We start from the raw sequence: 20,653 nt of genomic DNA, 5'->3' as shown, positions 1-20,653 counted from the left end.
AAGCACTCAAGCTAGACCTCCCATTTGATCCTGCAATCCCATTACTGGGCATCTACCCAGAAGGAAAAAAATCCTTTTATCATAAGGACACTTGTACTAGACTGTTTATTGCAGCTCAATTTACAAACGCCAAAATGTGGAAACAGCCTAAATGCCCTCCAACCCAGGAATGGATTAACAAGCTGTGGTATATGTATACCATGGAATACTATTCAGCCATTAAGAAAAATGGAGACTTTACATCCTTTGTATTAACCTGGATGGAAGTGGAAGACATTATTCTTAGTAAAGCATCACAAGAATGGAGAAGCATGAATCCTATGTACTCAATTTTGATATGAGGACAATTAATGACAATTAAGGTTATGGGGGGGGGGAAGCAGAAAGAGGGACGGAGGGAGGGGGGTGGGGCCTTGGTGTGTGTCGCACTTTATGGGGGCAAGACATGATTGCAAGAGGGACTTTACCTAACAATTGCAATCAGTGTAACCTGGCTTATTGTACCCTCAATGAATCCCCAACAATAAAAATAATAATAATAATAATAATAATTTCCTAAATATTGTCATTGGGTCTTAATTTATTTTTATTCTGTAAATTGTCCATTTATATCTCCCATTTCTATACTGGGTTACTGGTCCTATTCACCTGTAGATGGCCTTTGTACAGTGTGTACATTAAACCTCTAATAAGGGCTCATACATGATTCTCCCAATCATGTATGAGCCCTTTGACTGTATTTATAGTTTCCTTTTCTGCACAAAATTGGCAAACTGTTTATATAACAAAATGTTACAGCACCAGTTCCTTCCCACAGGGTCTGTGAATTACTAATGGCGTATGGCCCCAGTTTTTAGCAACATGACTGAAACGCTTCATTCTTTTCTGTGAACATGCTGCCCATTCAGACCTAAAGGGTGACAGCATACGCACAGACTGCTGCCTGAAACTGCTTCTGTGCAGATCATCTACAGGCTCACCCTGTTACTTTACAATGATGAAGACTGCTAGGACTGGGTGATGGGTGGTACGTTATTTTAATCTCTCTCTTTTTGCATATGTTTGGGGATTTCTATAACAAAGAACAAATAAAATTTTTTAAAAGATTCTACACCAATTGGGGCAGGTCCCAAACAACTTATAACAGGAAGAAATGAAGAAAGAATTTAGAAAAAGTATGTGAAGGTTCATGGAGTACAGACATACTTAGCAGAGCTTGTGTAAAAAACTGATATTCATCCACGCTACTGTCAAGGTCAAGGGGAGTGCTGAATCCCTCAAGGGCAGTTTCTTCCAACACGTCTTCATCCCAGTCATCGTCCTCTTCCTCCTCATCTTCTCCTCTTCCGTTATTTGATTGCATGGCTTGGGCATTTACATTTGACTCTTCCTCATCACTCGAAATCTCCTCTATGAATCCATTAAGTATTTAAAAGGAATTGAAACGCATAAGGACAAAGTAAGTTTCATATAAAAAAGATTATAAAATAACACTCTAGACATGGATAAACTACCACATAATTTTGCCTAAAATTATAAAAATTAACCTTATCTTTACTATAGCTTGTTAAATTGAGATGACTTTATCCTCCTCACTGAAAAGTTTCCCTAAATCTGTCATGCAGCTGAACATTACTACTGCTATGCTGTGGCTGTCCCACATTCATTAATACACAGAGACTATTTTAATTGTAGATGCCAAAATTAATTATTTTTTTTTCTTCTTAGAGACAGGGTTTCGCTCTATCGTCCAGGCTGGAGTATAATGGCCCAATCATAGATCACTGCAGCCTCAAACTCCTGGGCTCAAAGTGATCCTCCTGCCTCAGCCTCCTGAGTAACTAGGGCTGGAGGTGCCCACCACCATTCCCAATTATTATTATTATTATTATTTTGGTAGAGATGGGGGTCTTATAACATTGCCAGACTAGTCTCGAGTCTCAAACTCCTGGCCTCAGGCAATCCTCCTGCCTTGGCCTCCCCAAGTGCTGCACCAGGCTCTTCTCTTTAAAGCAAAGGGGAGGGTGACATAAGGTGATTGTGTAGTCAGTCTATGGAGTCTAAGTAACAGTGAGAATTCAGATCTCCTAATCAACTAAGTTGATTATAAACTGGTCAGAAATGCCCACATAATTTCATTTCTGCTAACAGAAATAGTAAAAATGTTAGAATATAGATCCAGGGTGGCACCTGTGGCTCAGTGAGTAGGGCGCCGGCCCCATATACCGAGGGTGGTGGGTTCAAACCCAGCCCTGGCCAAACTGCAACAAAAAAATAGCAGGGTGTTGTGGCAGGCGCCTGTAGTCCCAGCTACTCGGGAGGCTGAGGCAGGAGAATCGCCTAAGCCCAGGAGTTGGAGGTTGCTGTGAGCTGTGACGCTACAGCACTCTACCGAGGGTGATAAAATGACACTCTGTCTCTACAAAAAAAAAAAGAACATAGATCCAAATACAGATAGAATATAGATCTCATGCCCACATAAGAGAAAAACTCAATTCAAGTTGGGGGATGAGGAAACAAAGGAGATGGAAAGGGGATTGGTGTTTGCCCATTTAACAGGCACAATGTAAGGGTGTATGGCACACCTCTGGGGTGTGGGACACAACTGCAAAAGGGACTCCACCTAACAAATGCAAATATTGTAACCAAGAGATTTCAAAACAGTATGTGGGACAGACAGTCCCACCCCCACTGCACCCCCATGTTCCCTGCAACATTATTCACTGCAGTCAAGTTAATGTCAAACTAAGTGTCCATTAACAGATGAATGGATAAAGAAAATGTTTATATTCCATATACACAATGGAATACTATTTAGACTTAAAAAAAAAAAAGGAAATTCTGTGCAATAACAGATGAACGTGGAGGGTATCATGCTGAGTGAAATAAGCCAGGCATGGAGTGAAAAGTATCACATGTTCTCATTTATACGTGGAATCTAAAACAATCAAACTCATAGGAGTAGAAAGCAGAATGGCGATTACCAGAGGCTAGGGCGTGCAGGGAATGGGGAGATGCTGCTCAAAGGGTACAAAGTCTCAGGAGAATGGGGGGGGGGGGCAGGGGCGTTGTTTTTTTGAGATCTGTTGTACAGCATGGTGAAATTGGTTAATAATGGTGTATTTTACATTTCAAAATTGATAAGACAGTAAATTTCAAATGTTCTTACCACAAGAAATAAGTATTTAAGGTGACGGGTATGTTAATTAGCATGATTAATCATTCTACATTATATTCATAAATTATAACATTTTGTACCCCATAAATATATACAATTGTAACTTGTCAATTTATAATTTAGAAAAATAAACATGTAAATTATATATACATATACATACATATAGTTAGCTATATGCAACTTGAAAAGTTAAAAAGCCAAACTGCGTATCACCATTGATTCTGTATCTATTTCCAGCACCAATCTGTTCCTAGCAGCTAGATTATAACTGGGAATACTGTAACAGGAAAGCAGCAAATATAAAACGAAAAACATAAGAGGAAAAACTTGGAGTGAACCCAAACCAGGCAATATTAATCTAAAACTAGTGATATAAAAACACACCATACTGAAGCAGTTTTAGGAATGAGATAGTTTTAGGAATGAGGCAATTAACCATAGTTTGGACCAAATACATGAAAAAAATACATGGGAAGGGTATAATTATAAAGAGAATAAGAAATATCTTCGTTTAGGGTGGCGCCTGTGGCTCAAGGAGTAGGGCGCCGGTCCCATATGCCGAAGGTGGCGGGTTCAAACCCAGCCCCAGCCAAAAGAAAAAACAAAAAAGAAATATCTTGGTTTGTTAATCAATCCACACTTGTAGGAAACCAACAAGAAAATGTGGGATGTTACTAGAAAATTTTCCTCTCAACCATAGTAGTATAAGCCAATAAAGATTTTGCAAAGCAAGAAATTAGAGACTCTCACATACTGAAAAAAGGAATTCTATAATTGTTGGCACATTATTAGCCAAAAGAAAAACTAAACAAGTAAACAAAACTTCTAATAATGAAGCATTACTTCAAAAGGCCTACACAGAATTCAGAAAAACAAATTAGAAGTTCTATTTTGTGTTGAGGGTAGAAGGGTAGTTCACAATTCCTTGTATATGAAAAAAATGGGATGATGCCAGTTAAGTGAAAAGTGTTTTAAATCTACACATGCTAAAATCACGTAATTTAGCATCAAAATAGAGTTGTGTGTTTTCAAGGAAGTGTTTGTATTTTTCTGAGCTAACAAAATGTCTACATTTAACCTTAAAAGGAAAAACTCCACTTGAAATTGAATAATGCTACTTCCTGATCCCTAGCAAGCAGTTTTACAATCTCATTGTTAAATAAAAGCCTAATATTCTTGAATCTAATAATCTTATCCCGACTTAATTAAGCAAATCACCTTCACTTACGTACTTTATCCTTAATTTTTATTTAAATAAAAAAATATATCTCTCAAATACAATTTTTGGTAATGAGTCACCTAAGAACCTTTTTAAAAAAATCGGACATTCTCTACTAATCTGTTGTACTAACACTTCTCTTAATCTAATGGTTCATTTAACCCCTGGCTGTTGCCTTCATCTAGGCTGTGAGAACAAACAAAAAAATGAAACAACGGGCTGCTAACCTGTAGTCACCATTTGATTCTGTTATAAATGTATTTCCTAATGTGTAACATCCATTAGGCTCTACACAAAAAACAATTAACAGTTTTAAATGTCAAAAGGTGTACAAATCTTAGTTTATGCTACCTGATATAATTAACAGGAAGTCAACCAAGCCCCAAATAATGTTCAAAGAAAATGCATGCTCCAATCAAAATCAATTCTAGCATTCATAGCAATTGGAAGACTTTACCGTTTTCCTCCATATCAGCTTTCTCTGCTTTCGAGCGATCTTCCCGGTTTAGCAGCTGCCTAGTAGCACAGACCTGCTTCAGGCCAAGAAAAAGGAAAAGAATTGAGGGAACAATCTGTCCCACCACAGCATCTACTGCAGGAGGCCGGTTCTGTAATTCCAAAAGAATACTCAGTCCTATTATGCACATCTTCCGGTCATGATGCCTGCAAATCAGAAGGGAAAAAATATGGACATGAGAAATGGCAATAAAGGACAGATTCTGAAGATACTATAAAATGAAATGTCCCAGGTATACTCTAAGGTTCATTCACTGGAATTATACAGAGATACCCCTATCTTGTATTATATGAAATCCTATGTAAATCAAATTTTATAAACCAATTATATATTGCCTGCAATTACCATGGTGAATCTTAATGCAATACCAATTTATGATTAATATAAATGCTATATATGAGCTTTGGCATAATGAGTTTTATTAAAATAGGAATACCTGTATTTGACAACATAAAATTCTTACATAATGGCAAAAACAAAAAGTTCTTAGACTTTTCTGTCACTAGACTGAGCTACAAGGTTTCTTGGCACATATGCTCTATGCTAACCCTGGATGCTAAAAGTTGTTTTGAAAACTCAGCATCGGGCGGCACCTGTGGCTCAGTCGGTAGGGCGCCGGCCCCATATGCCAAGGGTGGCAGGTTCAAACCCAGCCCCGGCCAAACTGCAACCAAAAAATAGCTGGGCGTTGTGGCAGGCGCCTGTAGTGCCAGCTACTCGGGAGGCTGAGGCAGGAGAATCGCCTAAGCCCAGGAGTTGGAGGTTGCTGTGAGCTGTGTGAGGCCACGGCACTCTACCGAGGGTCATAAAGTGAGACTCTGTCTCTACAAAAAAAAAAGAAGAAAAAAAAAAGAAAACTCAGCATCTAGCAAGTTGAACTTAATGTAAGTAATCTATTAAAATCCTCTGTTACAACACAGATAAGGAAAATTTAATTCTGAGGAGAAAAAAGACTTCAACCAATGTATGTATATTGTATTATTTTCTATTACATGTTCTTCTACATTGTTTAAAACCAAAAATATTATGGGTTAAAATACTACTATATTGGTAAAAACTCTAACATTTTTGGCACAAACAAAAAATTCACTTGCTATGCTCAATTTGTTTAAATTGAGGGTAATAAAATATTAATAGAACAAACCAAATAATGAACACAGTATAAGCTTCTATTGCTCTTTATTCCTTCCTTCAAGTTATTCACACCCCAGCGTAACAGCATGCTGTAACAGGCGCTGCACACGATCTGAGGGCTGTCAGCACACAGGCCCTAACTAGGAATGCACACCAGATACCAGTAGATCCTAACAAAAAAGGATGATTATCAAGTGGGGATCTAGAGACTTCAAGTTAGACAAAACTGCCCATCTATGCAACAGCTGGGAGAGGCAGCCTATCTTTGGAAACTTGCTTATAGAGGCTAATAAGTAAGCGTACCAACTGCTTAACTTTGAATGACCAAATCTCTACTTCTTAAATCTTTGTCACAGATAACTTTAAACAAAGTTCTTTTTAAGGTATGCTCCTCCCTTCAAGGATTTAATAACAAATCTCAATAGGGACAAATTCCAGTGACCTACAAGTAGAGAAATTAGAACAGACATAGCTGCTTGTAAACATGTTCCTCCAGTCCTATCCCACCATCCTAATCTAGCCCTCCATCTTCTCTCCACCACTTCTGCTGGGGGTCTACTCCTCACACCAAATTTTTCTAAATGATCTTACAAAACTTAAAGAGAACATTATTTCTAGTGGGCAGACTCCAATTCTAAAGTACAATATGGAAGAACTAATTAAAAGTATTTTATAAAAGTTATTTTCAGTTAAAAAGAATGAGCTGAAACGGGTATGGAAAGAAAAAGGAGCTGAAATGACTTGTATAAAATATAATTCTGAAGTCTTAACAGGAGGTGTTTTTAATTTTTTTTTGGAGAGAGATGGGGTTTTGCTCTATCATTGAGGCTGGAGTGCAGTGGTACAAGCACAGCTCACTGCAGCCTCTAACTCCTGGGCTCAAATGATTTTCCTACCTCAGCCTCCTGAGCAGCTGGGATTACAAGTGCCTGCCATCACTCCTGGCTTTAACATTTTTTGACTTTCTAAAAATTTAAAAATCAAAGTTTCATGCAGAAGTTTTAAGTTTGCCAGATTTAAATAGGCCAAATTTTATATATATATATATATAGATATATATATCGATCAGCCAAATATTAGTCTTATTTAGGATGACATATTAAACCAAAACAAACTACACAGCAATCTAGCTCAAATTTTAGCATAACACAATCACTAGTATGCGCTAGGTGACTTGAGGTGGGCCCATAACTGCTAGTTAGGACCTTACTCTTCCTACTCTGAAAACAAGAAGAATGCCAGGTTCTAATGGGCAGCACCCAGGCTACAACTAACAAGCCTTCTGACCCCACATTTGAGAATAGGCTCCCTTAAGATGCACAAAGAGTTAAACATGCTAGGATATTACATTATTACTTTGCCAGACTAGTGTCTTCCTTAGAAACCGGACTCCATTTAAAACGTTTTTATCCAGGCCAGGCACAGTGGCTCACACCTGGAATCCTAGCACTCAGGGAGGCTGAGACAGGTGGATCGCTTGAGCTCAAGAATTGGAGACCAGCCAGAGCAGGAGCAAGACCCCATCTCTACCAGAAATAGAAAAACTAGCCAGGTGTAGTGGCGCATGCCTATAGTCCCATAGGAGGTGAGGCAAGAGGATTGCTCAAGCCCAAGAGTTTGAGGTTGTTGTGAGCTATGACAACAGGATGACAGAGTGAGACTCTGTCTCAAACAAAAAAGTAAAGTAATAAATAAAATAAATAAAATGCTTTTATCCAAGACACTTACTAGCCATGGAACCCAGGCAGACATTTAATTCTTGTTGCCTAGAGATATACATATTAAGCCAAAAATATGTCGGGAAGGACTATATCTAATTTTCAAAGCCTGGATATTTTCCACTAAATTATACTGTAGAAATACACTCTTAACTTTCTAAAAATTAATTAATACACTAAAAATAATTTCTAAGATATGGAAATTATCTTTACACATGCTATAATATGCATATATTAAAAAGTATACTTCCCAGAAACAGAAAAGCAGTGTAAAATACAAAGGACACTTACCCAAGAAAACAATCTGTATCGTTCATCCACTGATTTACAAACTGTACAGTGATAGGTCCAGGGTTGTGAGGCAACTGAATTCGTTCCAAAGTATGTAGCAGCAAATCAGGATTGTAGTACAAGGCAGCAATTGCAACCTGAAGACACATGGTACGAAGCTCACTCGTTTTAACCCCTCGCGTTAATCTCTCCAAAACAAGCTGAACAAAGAGTGGAATGCACTAGAGAACAAAGAGAGAAAAAAAGTGGACGATAGACAGCAACCAAGTAACTTTCATAGAAAGCTGAATGTTGGCAAAGAAGAATTTCAATAAATAAGATAGGCTTAACGGTAATGAACCTTTTCCCTATCTAAATAAGTTGAATTATTTAAAAGATTTACATCCTCATAAAACCTACAGACATTAAACAGACAAAAAGAAGTCCTATAGCAGTGCCAGACAATCTTTGTTTTTAAGTTCAGATGAGAGCCCACACACAAATGGTGGTAATCATCCTCATGGGACTCAGCCACTTCCATGCTTAAGGTAAAATCACTGGGTGTCATTTTCTTTGGCAAATAAAACCGGAAATAAGTGAATGGGTCTGAGAATAAATATGTAGTTGGACTGTTTCTTGAGAAGGAAAACTCCTATTGGTATAAGTGAAAGAAAAAGATCGAACAAAAAATGGCAGACTCCACACACTAAAATCATCTGACTCCAATCCTAAAATGCAGTATTGCTAAACCAGTTTTATTAGAAGTATTTCCTGATAGTTATTTTCAATTACAGACGATGGCCTGAAATGATTTGTACAAAATAAAATTCTGAGGTATCAACGTGAGCCCCTTTTAAAATTAAACTTCAAAAATCAAGGTCTACTATAAAAATTTAAGAGCTAAATTTATTATGTTTTCTTTAGTAAGCCAAATCATGTACACATATCCATTCAGATCAGCAGAATATCTGTGTTGTGTAGAATGACATATTAAATCAAAATACATGATTGTATGTACTTCTAAGACTTGGAATTTACAAAGAGATGAGATAGCTAGTGTGCTTATCTCTACACTGGTTTCTTCCCATTTGATACAGTCTGTGTTCTGATTTGATGGCACAACACATACGTAAACTACACTGAAAATTACTGTCATGGTCAATTACCACCACGGTTGTAGATCAGTGAAACTACAAGAAAATGTAAGTTAAGTTTGAAAAGCTCTTTTGAGATGTTTTAAAATTAAAGTTTCAAAATTACAGCTATTAATAGGAGACAAAGCATTACAGAATGATTATGGCTAATGATAGTACATAGTTTCAAATAGCTAGAAGGAGGATACTAAATGTTTGCAACACAAAAAAGTGATAAATGAGACGATGGGTATGTATATATTGAAACCTCACTATGTACCCGGAATTTATGTACAATTATTATGTATCAAATTTTTAATTAAAAAATAAAGTTTTAATGGCTTTGCATGTAATAGTAAGTATTTGTTAAATAAAAACATAAAGGAAGCTTTGAAGTTTTAAAACTAGTAAAAACCCGGCCCCGGCCAAACTGCAACAACAACAACAAAAAAATAGCCGGGCATTGTGGCGGGTGCCTGTAGTCCCAGCTACTCAGGAGGCTGAGGCAGGAGAATCGCCTAAGCCCAAGAGTTGGAGGTTGCTGTGAGCTGTGTGACGCCACGGCACTCTACCGAGGGCAATAAAGTGAAACTCTGTCTCTACAAAAAAAAAAAAAAAAAACTAGTAAAACTAAAATGATCCCTTTACATTATTTTAAAACTGATCATGGGGACTAGCAGGACAGCCAGAGCCCCAGGTGGCTGCAGAAGGAACGAAGAAACCTCCATCTGCTGCTGTGGAGTGTTCTGCAGGGCATGCTACCAGGAAAGAAGCGAGACAGGAACACAGCGTTCACCCAGGAAAGGAGAGAGAGAAGGTATGTTATGTTGTTTTAAATGAATGGATGAAAGAACAACTGGGGAAAGAAAAAGGAGAGTAGGGACAGGGATAGAAACTAGGCTACCCTGGGCGGTGCCTGTGGCTCAGTAGGTAAGGCGCCGGCCCCATATACCGAGGGTGGCGGGTTCAAACCCGGCCCCGGCCAAACTGCAACCAAAAAATAGCCGGGTGTTGTGGCGGGCACCTGTAGTCCCAGCTACTCGGGAGGCTGAGGCAAGAGAATCGCTGAAGCCCAGGAGTTGGAGGTTGCTGTGAGCTGTGTGATGCCACGGCACTCTACCAAGGGCTATAAAGTGAGACTCTGTCTCTACAAAAAAAATAAAAAAAGAAACTAGGCTACCCTGAATATACACAGTTTTATAAATTAGACTTTAGAATTGTGCATATGTTTTATATATTCATTAAAAAACTTTTTGTTGTTGTTGAGGCAGAGTTTCACTTTGTCACCCTCGGTAGAGTGCTCTAGCGTCACAACTCACAGCAAACTCAAACTCTTGGGTTCAAGCAATCCCCTTGCTTCGGCCTCCCAAGTAGCTGGGACTACAGGTGCCTGCCACAACACCGGGCTACTTTTTTTTTAAGAGATGAGGTCTTGCTCTAGCTCAGGCTGGTCTGGAACCTGTGAGCTCAAGCAATCCACGTGCTAGGATTATAGGTGTGAGCCACTATACCAGGCCTTAAAAAACTTCTTAAGCAATTTTTTTTTTTAAGACAGAGTCTCACTTTGTCAACCTGGGTAAAGTGCTGTGGCTTCATAGCTCACAGTAACCTCAGACTCTTGGGCTCAAAGGATCCTCTTGTCTTAGCCTCCTGAGTAGCTGGGACTATAGGTACCAACCACAATGCCTATTTTATTATTATTATTATTATTATATATATATTTTTTTTGCAGTTTTTGGTGGGGGCTGGGTTTGAACCTGCCACCTCTGGCATATGAAACCAGTGCCCTACTCCTTTGAGCCACAGGCGCCACCCTATTTTTTAATATTTTTTTAGAGACGTCTGGTCTTAAACTCCTGAGCTCAGGCAATCCACCTACCCAGAGTGCTGGGATTACAGATGTGAGCTACTGCACCTGGTCTAGCAATTTCTAAAAATTAAGATAAAATGAAATAAATTAATCAACCAGGGATTATTTTAATGACTTTAAATTTTAATAATATGAATTATTTGTGTATCTCCTTAGTATATAAATATACCTTGAGATAAAAAGAGCTACCCAAACAACTTAAACCATTAACAGTCATCATTTTTATAATGATGTTGGTATAATTAATTACTGAGTTTATACGCATATATTAGTGGGATAAAGCAAGAAAATTAATTCTGATGAGACTCAGAATTTATGAGGTGGGAAATATAGATTAAGATCAAGTAGGATAGGCAAAAACAATGTAGTCCTGAATCTGAATTAGAGATATCTGGGTGTTCTTTTTTTTTTTTTTTTTTTTTTTTGAGACAGAGCCTCAAGCTGTCGCCCTGGGTAGAGTACCGTGGCATCACAGCTCACAGCAACCTCCAACTCCTGGGCTCAAGCAATTCTCTTGCCTCCGCCTCCCAAGTAGCTGGGACTATAGGTGCCCGCCACAACGCCCCACTATTTTTTGGTTGCAGCTGTTGTTGTTTGGCGGCCAGGCTAGATTCGAACCTGCCAGCTCAGGTGTTTGTGGCTGGTGCCTTAGCCGCTTGAGCCACAGGCGCTGGGCCTATCCAGGTGTTCTAATGTTTTAAGGACAAAAAGAAAAAAAAAATTATTTCTTGGCTCTATTTTGTAGAAACAATGACCAATTCAATATTAATAAATTCACAGAGAGAGCATATTACATATTATTTATATACATCTATGTATTAATATATAATTATATATTGTATTATGTCAATATACTAATGCAACACATATTAATCGTATATTTTATTAATAAATAGATGAATAACAATGAATATCTCTTGTGTCTAGGTTTTTAGTCTTGAAACCCCATTTCCCAGACTAGAGCAAGAAATCTGTAAGATAAGCCTGGAAAAGCTACTCATACTAGATTGCCAGGAAACTGCCAAAGACTGAAACAATCAGGTCGAAAGAACTCAAGACGGCAGGGTCCCAGGGCTCATGCCTGTAATCCTACCACTCTGGGAGAATGAGTTGAGAGAATGGCTTGAGGACAGGAGATCAAGCCCAGCCTGAACAAGAGCAAGACCCTGGCTCTACTAAAAATAGAAAGTTAGCCAGGCATGGTGGCACGCACCTGTAGTCCCAGCTACTTGGGAAGCTGAAGCAGAAAGACCACTGGAGCTCAGGAGTTTGAGGATGCAGTGAGCTATGATGATCCCATTACTCTCTAGTTGGGCTGATAGAAAAGGACTCTGCCTTAAAAAAAGAACTCAAGACAAATTCAAGGGCTCCCACTGACAAAAACAAAACAACTTTGTATAATTAAAATATATTGAAACACATCAAGTACATTTGGATCCATAAGTTCACAATGATACTTAAAAAACAAAAACAAAACAATATAAGAAAACACTTCCCTGGTCATCTTTGGAGGATGCCACGCAATAAACTTATTATCTTGAATCACGTTTAAGTAAAAGGAAATACTCAAACTGCTTCTCAGGTTAACCTAATAATTTATGAGAAAACGTTTCTCTTTATAGAAGTATTTCCACTAAGAAATGAAGAAGGAATGACAGACTATCACCACCAACAGCACTAACATCGTAAGAGGAGAGATGACCAGGCCTGGTAAAAATATACACCATCACCTACAAAGTATTCTTCCAAAAGCTGAATCTGACCCAACCTCTAAAAGCAACCAGCAACTTGCAGAAAATTCTGAGGAACAGAATGCCAAGAATACAGCTGTACGAGTGTGCTGCCACAGTGTACTTGAGTGTGTTGTCACGGTGACCTCAGCTGTACATGAGTGTGCTGCCACGGTGTACTTGAATGTGTTGTCACAGTGACCTCAGCTGTACTTGAGTGTGCTGCCACGGTGTACTTGAGTGTGTTGTCATGGTGACCTCAGCTGTACATGAGGGTGCTGCCACGGTGTACTTGAGCGTGTTGTCACAGTGACTGCAGCTGTACTTGAGTTTGCTGCCATGGTGTACTTGAGTGTGTTGTCACGGTGACCTCAGCTGTACATGAGTGTGCTGCCACGGTGTACTTGAGCGTGCTGTCACGGTGACCGCAGCTGTACTTGAGTATGCTGCCACAGTGTACTTGAGCGTGCTGTCACGGCGACCTCAGCTGTACATGAGTGTGCTGCCACGGCGTACGAGCGTGCTGTCACGGCGACCTCAACTGTACATGAGTGTGCTGCCACGGCGTACTTGAGCGTGCTGTCACGGCGACCTCAGCTGTACATGAGTGTGCTGTCACGGCGTACTTGAGCGTGCAGTCACGGTGACCTCAGCTGTACTTGAGTGTGCTGTCACAGTGTACTTGAGTGTGTTGTCACGGTGTACTTGAGTGTGTTGTCATGGTGACCTCAGCTGTACATGAGTGTGCTGTCATGGTGACCTCACGAACATTACGGATGCCCTAGTGTCCCTAACGTTCTCATATACAAAGTCTTAAATATTATTATCGTTGGGATATGGTTTGTTCCCACCCCAACTTGTTGAATGTGATCCCTAATTTGGCAGTGTTGGGAAGTGGGGCCTAGTGGAAGGTATTTGAGTTAGAGGGGTGGCGGATCCCTTATGAATGGCATCATTCTGGTTCTCCCAGGTTCTCCTATTCTCAGGTAGTGAGTTCTCACTCTCGGGAGACTGAATTAGTTCTCCTGGGAATACATCAGTCCTCACGAGTGGGTTGTTATGAAGTGAGGACACCCCTCAGTTTTGGCCCTTCGCACGCGTCTGTCTCCCCTTTGACTTTGGCCCATGTTGTGAGGCAGCATGGAAGCCCTCACCAGAAGAAAACACCATGCTTCTAGAGCTTTCCAGCCTGCAGAAGCATCAGCTAAATAAACCTCTTTTCTTTATGAATTACCTAGTCTCAGGTATTTTGTTATACCAATACAAAACAGAGTAAGACAAATAGCAACTTCCCACACTTTGCATACCGTGGAAGACACCATCCTTTTACTTCCCAAGACAATCCTGTGCTCTTGGCCCTTACTCTGTCCTCCACATCTTGCTTTTTCTGATGCTTCCTATGCAATGTCTGCAACATCTCCCATTGTAAAAAAAAAAAAAATTTTTTTTGAGAAAGTCTCCATCTGTGGCCTAGGCTGTTGTGCCATGGTGTCATCCTACTCACAGCAACCTCAAACTCCTACATTCAAGTGATTCTCCTGCTTCAGCCTCCCAAGTACCTGGGACCACACGTGCCTGCCACAACATCTGGCTAATTTTTCTATTTTTAGTAGACACAAGGCCTCACTCTTGCTCAGGCTGGTCTCGAACTCTCAGCTTAAGGAATCCTCCCACCACAGCCTCCCAGAGTGTTAGGCACAAGCCACCAGCCTCCCATTGTAAATCTTGCTCTAACCTCTCATTTCCAATGATACTTGCCTAGAGCAGAACCAGAACCCTCACACTTCCACTGCCAATAGCCTCCTTGCTCATCTTCATAGTCTAGTGTCTACAGAAGTTCTGTTTAGCTCTAGGGCACTGCTAGCAGATTCATCAGGCCCCACCTTGATCTTCCTTCTCTGCTCTGTGAGGTCTCTCTGTTTAACTGCTTATAGCAAGAGCTGCTGAACTTTTTCTGTAAATAGCCAGAGAGTAAATATTTTCTACTTTGCAAGCGATATATAATCTATTACATATGATTTTTTCTGTTTTTGTTACCAGTATTGCTGTTGTTTTGGTTTGTTTCAGTTATTCTTTAAACAATCCTCTAAAAATATAAAAAGCATTCTTAGTTCCCCGGCTGTACAAAAACAGGCCTCAGGCTGGAAATGGCCTACAAACCACCTCGGACTTACAGAACAGATTTCAAATTCTGTGCCATAAATTCTATGCTTTCTGAACCTATCCCCAAACATTCTCTCAATTATTTTTTGTAGAACTTTTTTTTTTAATTTCCGATTAATATGACAGTACATATGGTTAGGTTACGTTGCATCTATTAAGAAAAGTCCGAGTTGTATCTGAGTCCTTGACTCGGGATACGTGCCATATACCCCTACTTCATCCATTAGGTGGGGCTTACTGAGTCTCTTCCCCCTTTCTCCTCCCCTTCTTGAATTTAATTGTGTTTTTCCTCTCGTGTGGGCCTGCAGTTGTTCATCTACTAGTTTCGAATAGTACTGAGTATATGGGATACTTGTTTTTCCTTTTTTTTTTTTTTTGAGGCAGAGTCTCAAGCTGTCACCCTGGGTAGAGTGCCATGGTGTCCCACCTCACAACAACCTCCAACTCCTGGGCTTAAGCGATTCTCTTGCCTCAGCCTCCCAAGTAGCTAGGACTACAGGCGCCCGCCACAATGCCCGGCTATGTTTTGGTTGTAGTTGTCAGTGTTGTTTGGCAGGCCTGGGCTGGATTCAAACCCACCAGCACCGATGTATGTGGCTCGTGCCCTAGCCACTGAGCTACAGGCGCTGAGCCTGTTTTTCCATGCTTGAAATACTTTACCAAGAAGAATATTCTTCAGCTCCACCCATACAAATACAAAAAGCTATCTCTCCATTATTAATCCTACTGCTCAGAACCCTCCAAAATCCAGTCAAAAGACTAAACACTTCTCTAGCCCCACTCGAGTCTGGCGCTTTACAGCCTCATCTTATCTTTTTTACACCACAGTTTCTTTTCACCTCCACTACATCGTCTAAAACAGTACACAATAATGAAAGGGGCAAAGAACTTTCAAAAATACCTGCAAAACTTTACAAATTAAAAAGAAAGGTCATACAATTTTTATCTGTCAGTTACACCCCAATGTAGTGGGGGGCACTCAAAAATCATTAAGATTTTGGTGGTAAGCAAGGAAGAGGAAGCTGGCAGCTACTACCATGAGAGCATAATGGCCAACGACCCTCCTGGAGTCAAAACAAACCTCAAAGATGGACTATGAAAACTTCAAATCAGGTGGCGCCTGTGGTTCAAAGGGGTAGGGCACCGGCCCCATATGCCAGAGGTGGTGGGTTCAAACCCAGCCCTGGCCAAAAACTGCAAAAAAAAAGAAAACTTCAAATCAGCCATTATAAATGCTTAGGAATAAAGAATGCAAGGAATTAATTATCTACTTTGTACAGTAGATAAAGCTATGATGACAATGTCTCAAATACAAAACATCAATACAGATATTATAAAAAAGAACCAGATAGAAATTCTGAACGTATGAAATATTATAAGCAAAATGAAAAATTCACTAGAGGAGCTCAACAGTAGATTTGGAGAGAGACAGATAAAGATTATGTAATCCAAAAACCAGAGGAAAAAAAGGAGAATGAAGAATGATCAGAGTTTCAGAGAAATGTGGACTACAGTTAAGCATACCAACGTGTATGTGATGAAGTACAGGGAGGAAAGCTGCAGAAAAAATACTCGGATAATAGTTAAAAACTTCCCAAATTTAAGCAACAAACAAACAAAAAATCCTACACATCTAAAAGGTTCATGAATTAATTCCAAGCAGGATAGATGCAAAAGACCCACACAGAGACCCAGTATAGTACAAATGCTGAAAGAAAAAAATTTGAACAGCACTAAGAAAAAAACATACAGCATCATAACAAAGGAACTTCAGTGAGATTAACAAGTGTTAATTATTATTTCTTATCACAGAGGATAGTGGGAAGGCATATACAAAGAACTGAAAAAAAATTATCAAAATCCCGCCAGAATTCTCTTCCAAAAAGAAGGGAAAATAAAGATATTTTCAAATAAACAAAAATAGAGAATTCATTATTAGCAAATCCACCTTAAAAAAAAATACTAAGTGAAGTTCTTCATGCTAAATCTAAGTAATTCAAAGACAGTCTCTATCACACACACAAGAGCAATTATAACTTTATATAGTTATAAAAGAAAGTAAAACAGTATTTCTTTGGCTTCTTTAACTATTATAAAGAGCAATTGCATAAAATAATAATGTTATAATTGTATTGTTGTGCTTCTAAAATAGAAAATCATAATATATTCAACATTAATAACAATATCAAAGGAGCTAAGCTTTTTCGAGTTAGAAAATGATACTAGACCATAACCCAAATCCACAGGAACAAGTGAGGAAAAGCAGAAATGGTAAGAGGGTTAACATAAAAAATTCTGTAACTATATCCTTATCACCTTTCTTTTCTCAGCTTCTTTAACAGACATAAAATTAAAAAAAGTAATATTATAAACCATGTACTCCTCTGTTTGTAAAATATATAAGTGTATAATAACAGTGCAAATGGGGGAAGGAGTATAGACATATAAAAAAAACTAAATGGAAATTCTAAACTCTTAGTAATGTTTCTGTATCTCAAATTAACTTACCATAAATCTGGTGTAGATTTTAATAAGATAAAATATGTTAAGACATACAAATAGACACACAAATAAAACAGTGAAGAAATACAGAACAACCACTAAGAAAACAAAAAGAGAAAAAAACTAAAGAAATTAAAATACGACACTAAAAGATATTTACTTAAGTCGAAACAAGCAGTAAAGGAATGATACAGGAACAAAAACATTAGACATATAAAAAAATGGCAGACTAAATCAGTATGTAACTGTAATAGTAAATATAAATGGAGTAAACAATCAAAAGGTAGAGAATGCTGGACTGGATAAAAACAAAATCCAACTATCTGCTATATAAATAAAGCACACTTTAGATGCAAAGATACAAACACATGGAAAAGGCTCTATCATACCTCAACAGTACCAAAAATTGAATTAATCTTATAGAAAATTTACAAATTTATACCTTATAAAAAGCATAGAATAGGCTCGGCGCCTATAGCTCTATAGTTAAGGCACCAGCCACCTACACTGAGGCTGGCGGGTTCAAACCCAGCCCAGGCCAGCTAAACAATAACAGTGACAACTGCAACAAAAATAGCTGGACATTGTGGCAGGCACCTGTAGTCCCAGCTACTCAGGAGGATGAGGCAAGAGAATCGTTTAAGCTCAAGAGTTGGAGGTTGCTGTGGAGTTGGAGCTGTGACGCCACGGCACTCTACTGAGGGCGACATAATGAGACTCTGTCTCAAAAAATAAATAAATAAATAGTATAAAATTATACTTTCTAAATAGGTAAAGGGAAACTTTTTCTTTCATAGTATCTTAATTTTTGGTTAGAAAAGGTAATCAGGAGTATTTAAATAGCATGCACAAAAGCAAAGGAAGCATTTAAATCTTTGGGACTCCCAGTGAGTAGAATTTATTTCCTTCATTAATTTTTTGATAGCCCCTTAAATTATTACATATTTTCCTATGCATCCCCTTCTCAACTAGAATGGAAGGGGGAAAATTTCCAAATTACATGGCTGTTTTTATCATTTAAATAGGATTTGCACCAGCAAGCGCTAACTACAGGCTCTTTCTGATTTTTCGTCATTTTAGAAACGCCAGTCAGGTATTGTGAATTTCATATGTGAACGTCATGGAAGGTGCTTTCCAGACGTACAGTACCTGATCAATTCCCCTTCCTTTGCACTGAAGAATGATGACTTCAAGAAGTTTGGCTGCGTGACATTCTGCATCTTCTCCCCCGTCACCACACAGCACCTGCAAGGGATACAAGTCAGCTCAGCAACCAGGGGCACAGCCGGGAGCTTGATCAAGGCAAAAAGATGCAAACATCCCGTATACATTCAGTCTTGGGAATCACAGCTTTGCTTACTTTGCAAGTTTACCCTGCCAACCCAAAGAAAGAAGGTCAGAATGAAGTCCATCTATCTTCTCTATCGGTTCTAAGTCCTAAGGAGTAATAATTTGCTTATTTAGACTGATGAAGCAGGCTACATGATTTCATTGTCCAGATAAACGAAGCTTCCTTTTAAAGGCACCAAAACAATAAAATTAAATCAAAATAAAACAAAACAATCTCCTTTTTAAACATTGAAACTATTTTTTTTGTTTCTTTTGAATTCCTGCCCATATACAACCCATTTTTTCATAATAACCATAATTTGATATTACACACTTCTCCATTTCCCCCACATGAACTTAATAGTTAGAAATATTTTTCATGGGCATTATAACCATTTAGGATGATACAATACGACAGTTGAGAGAGAAGTATAACAAAGTTATCAGACTACTCCCCTATTGCCAATTCGGTATTTTCACTATTATAAAACAATTCTACAATGCACATGTTCATACAAAAGATCTGGAATATGATTGCCATATACTAAGATTTCCAAAGAAAGGCCCCTAGAGTAGAACATGCTTATGTTAACAATTAAGATAAGCAAATTAATGAATTAAGGTCCAAACACAAGACGCAAGAAAAAGAAGAGATAACCCAAAGAAAGAAATGTGAGAGCAGAAATTTAAGATATAGACAAAAAGAACAGAGAAAAACCAAAAGCAGATCCATTGGAAAAAAACTTAAAATAAAAAAAAAAAAAAAACCTTAAAGTAGACAACCTTTTGCCAAAATATTCAAAATGAAAAGAGAGCAAAAGTTTAAAGTATGTATTAGGTATGAAAGAGACATAAATACAGAGAAAAGAGAGATTAAAAATAAGAGAATAGGCTTGGTGCCTGTAGCACAGTGGTTATGGCGCCAGCCACATACACCGAGGCTGGTGGGTTTGAACCCAGCCCAGGCCAGGCCAGCTAAACAACAATGACGACCGCAACAAAAGAAAAATAGCTGGGCATTGTGGGGGCGGCGCCTGTAGTCCCAGCCACTCGGGAAGCTGAGACAAGGGAATCACTTAAGCCCAAGAGTTAGAGGTTGCTGTGAGCTGTGATGTCACGCACTCTACGGAGGGCAACATATTGAGACTCTGTCTCAAAGAAAAAAAAAAGAAATAAGAAAATAAAGCCAGATGCAGGGGCTCATGCCAATAGTCTCAGCTACTCAGGAGGCTGACACAGGAGGAATGCTTGAGCCCAAGAGTTGAGGCTGCAGTGATCAGGCCACTGCACACCAGCCTGGGAGACACAGCAAGACCTCGCCTCTTAAAAATATATATTTTTTAAAGAAAGAAGAGGGAAAAAAATGAAGAATGTTATATTCTTTATATATTTGAAATTTTAGATAATTTTCCAGAAAAGTATAATTTAAGAAAATTGAATCAAAAAGAAATTCCAGATAAAGATTGAACTCTGTCATTTAATCTCATTCTGCCATCAAAATGACAGTAGAGAGATTTTAAAGGTACACATACTCAGAGAAAAGTAAAGAGATACAGCAATTAAAAGGTTGGAAGTGTGGCCAGGCGTGGTGGCTTATGCCTGTAATCTCAATACTTTGGAGGGCCAATGCAGGAGGATCACTTGAAGCCAGGAGTTCAAGACTAGCCTGGGCAACGCAGCTAGATTCAGGCTCTACAAAAAGTAATAAAAATTAGCCAGGCAGGGTGGTACATGCCTGTAATCCCAGCCACTCAGGAGGCTGAGGCAAGAGGACCGCTTGAGCCCAAGAGTTTTAAGTTGTTGTGAGCTATGACTTCATAGCACTCTACCCAGGGGTGACAGAGTGAGACTCTGACTCAATTGGAAAAAAAAAAACAATATGAAGTGTAT

At 38.9% G+C, this 20,653-nt stretch overlaps 1 protein-coding gene across 2 annotated transcripts in view; it reads right to left on the bottom strand.

Moving 5' to 3' along the window:
- Nucleotides 1-20,653, bottom strand: part of IPO8 (importin 8) — an 88,541-nt gene that overhangs the window by 8,121 nt on the left and 59,767 nt on the right. For both annotated transcript variants that reach the window (XM_053556274.1, XM_053556275.1), the window contains 4 exons: nt 18,584-18,679; nt 8,058-8,278; nt 4,855-5,060; nt 1,207-1,410 (listed from right to left, as the gene is read on the bottom strand). In XM_053556274.1, the coding sequence (XP_053412249.1) occupies nt 1,207-1,410; nt 4,855-5,060; nt 8,058-8,278; nt 18,584-18,679 (727 nt within the window). The remainder of the gene's footprint in view (nt 1-1,206; nt 1,411-4,854; nt 5,061-8,057; nt 8,279-18,583; nt 18,680-20,653) is intronic.

This window comes from Nycticebus coucang, chromosome 12, assembly GCF_027406575.1.
Source record: "Nycticebus coucang isolate mNycCou1 chromosome 12, mNycCou1.pri, whole genome shotgun sequence".
Taxonomy (NCBI): Eukaryota; Metazoa; Chordata; class Mammalia; order Primates; family Lorisidae; genus Nycticebus; species Nycticebus coucang.
This window is presented reverse-complemented; position numbering and strand designations above follow the sequence as displayed.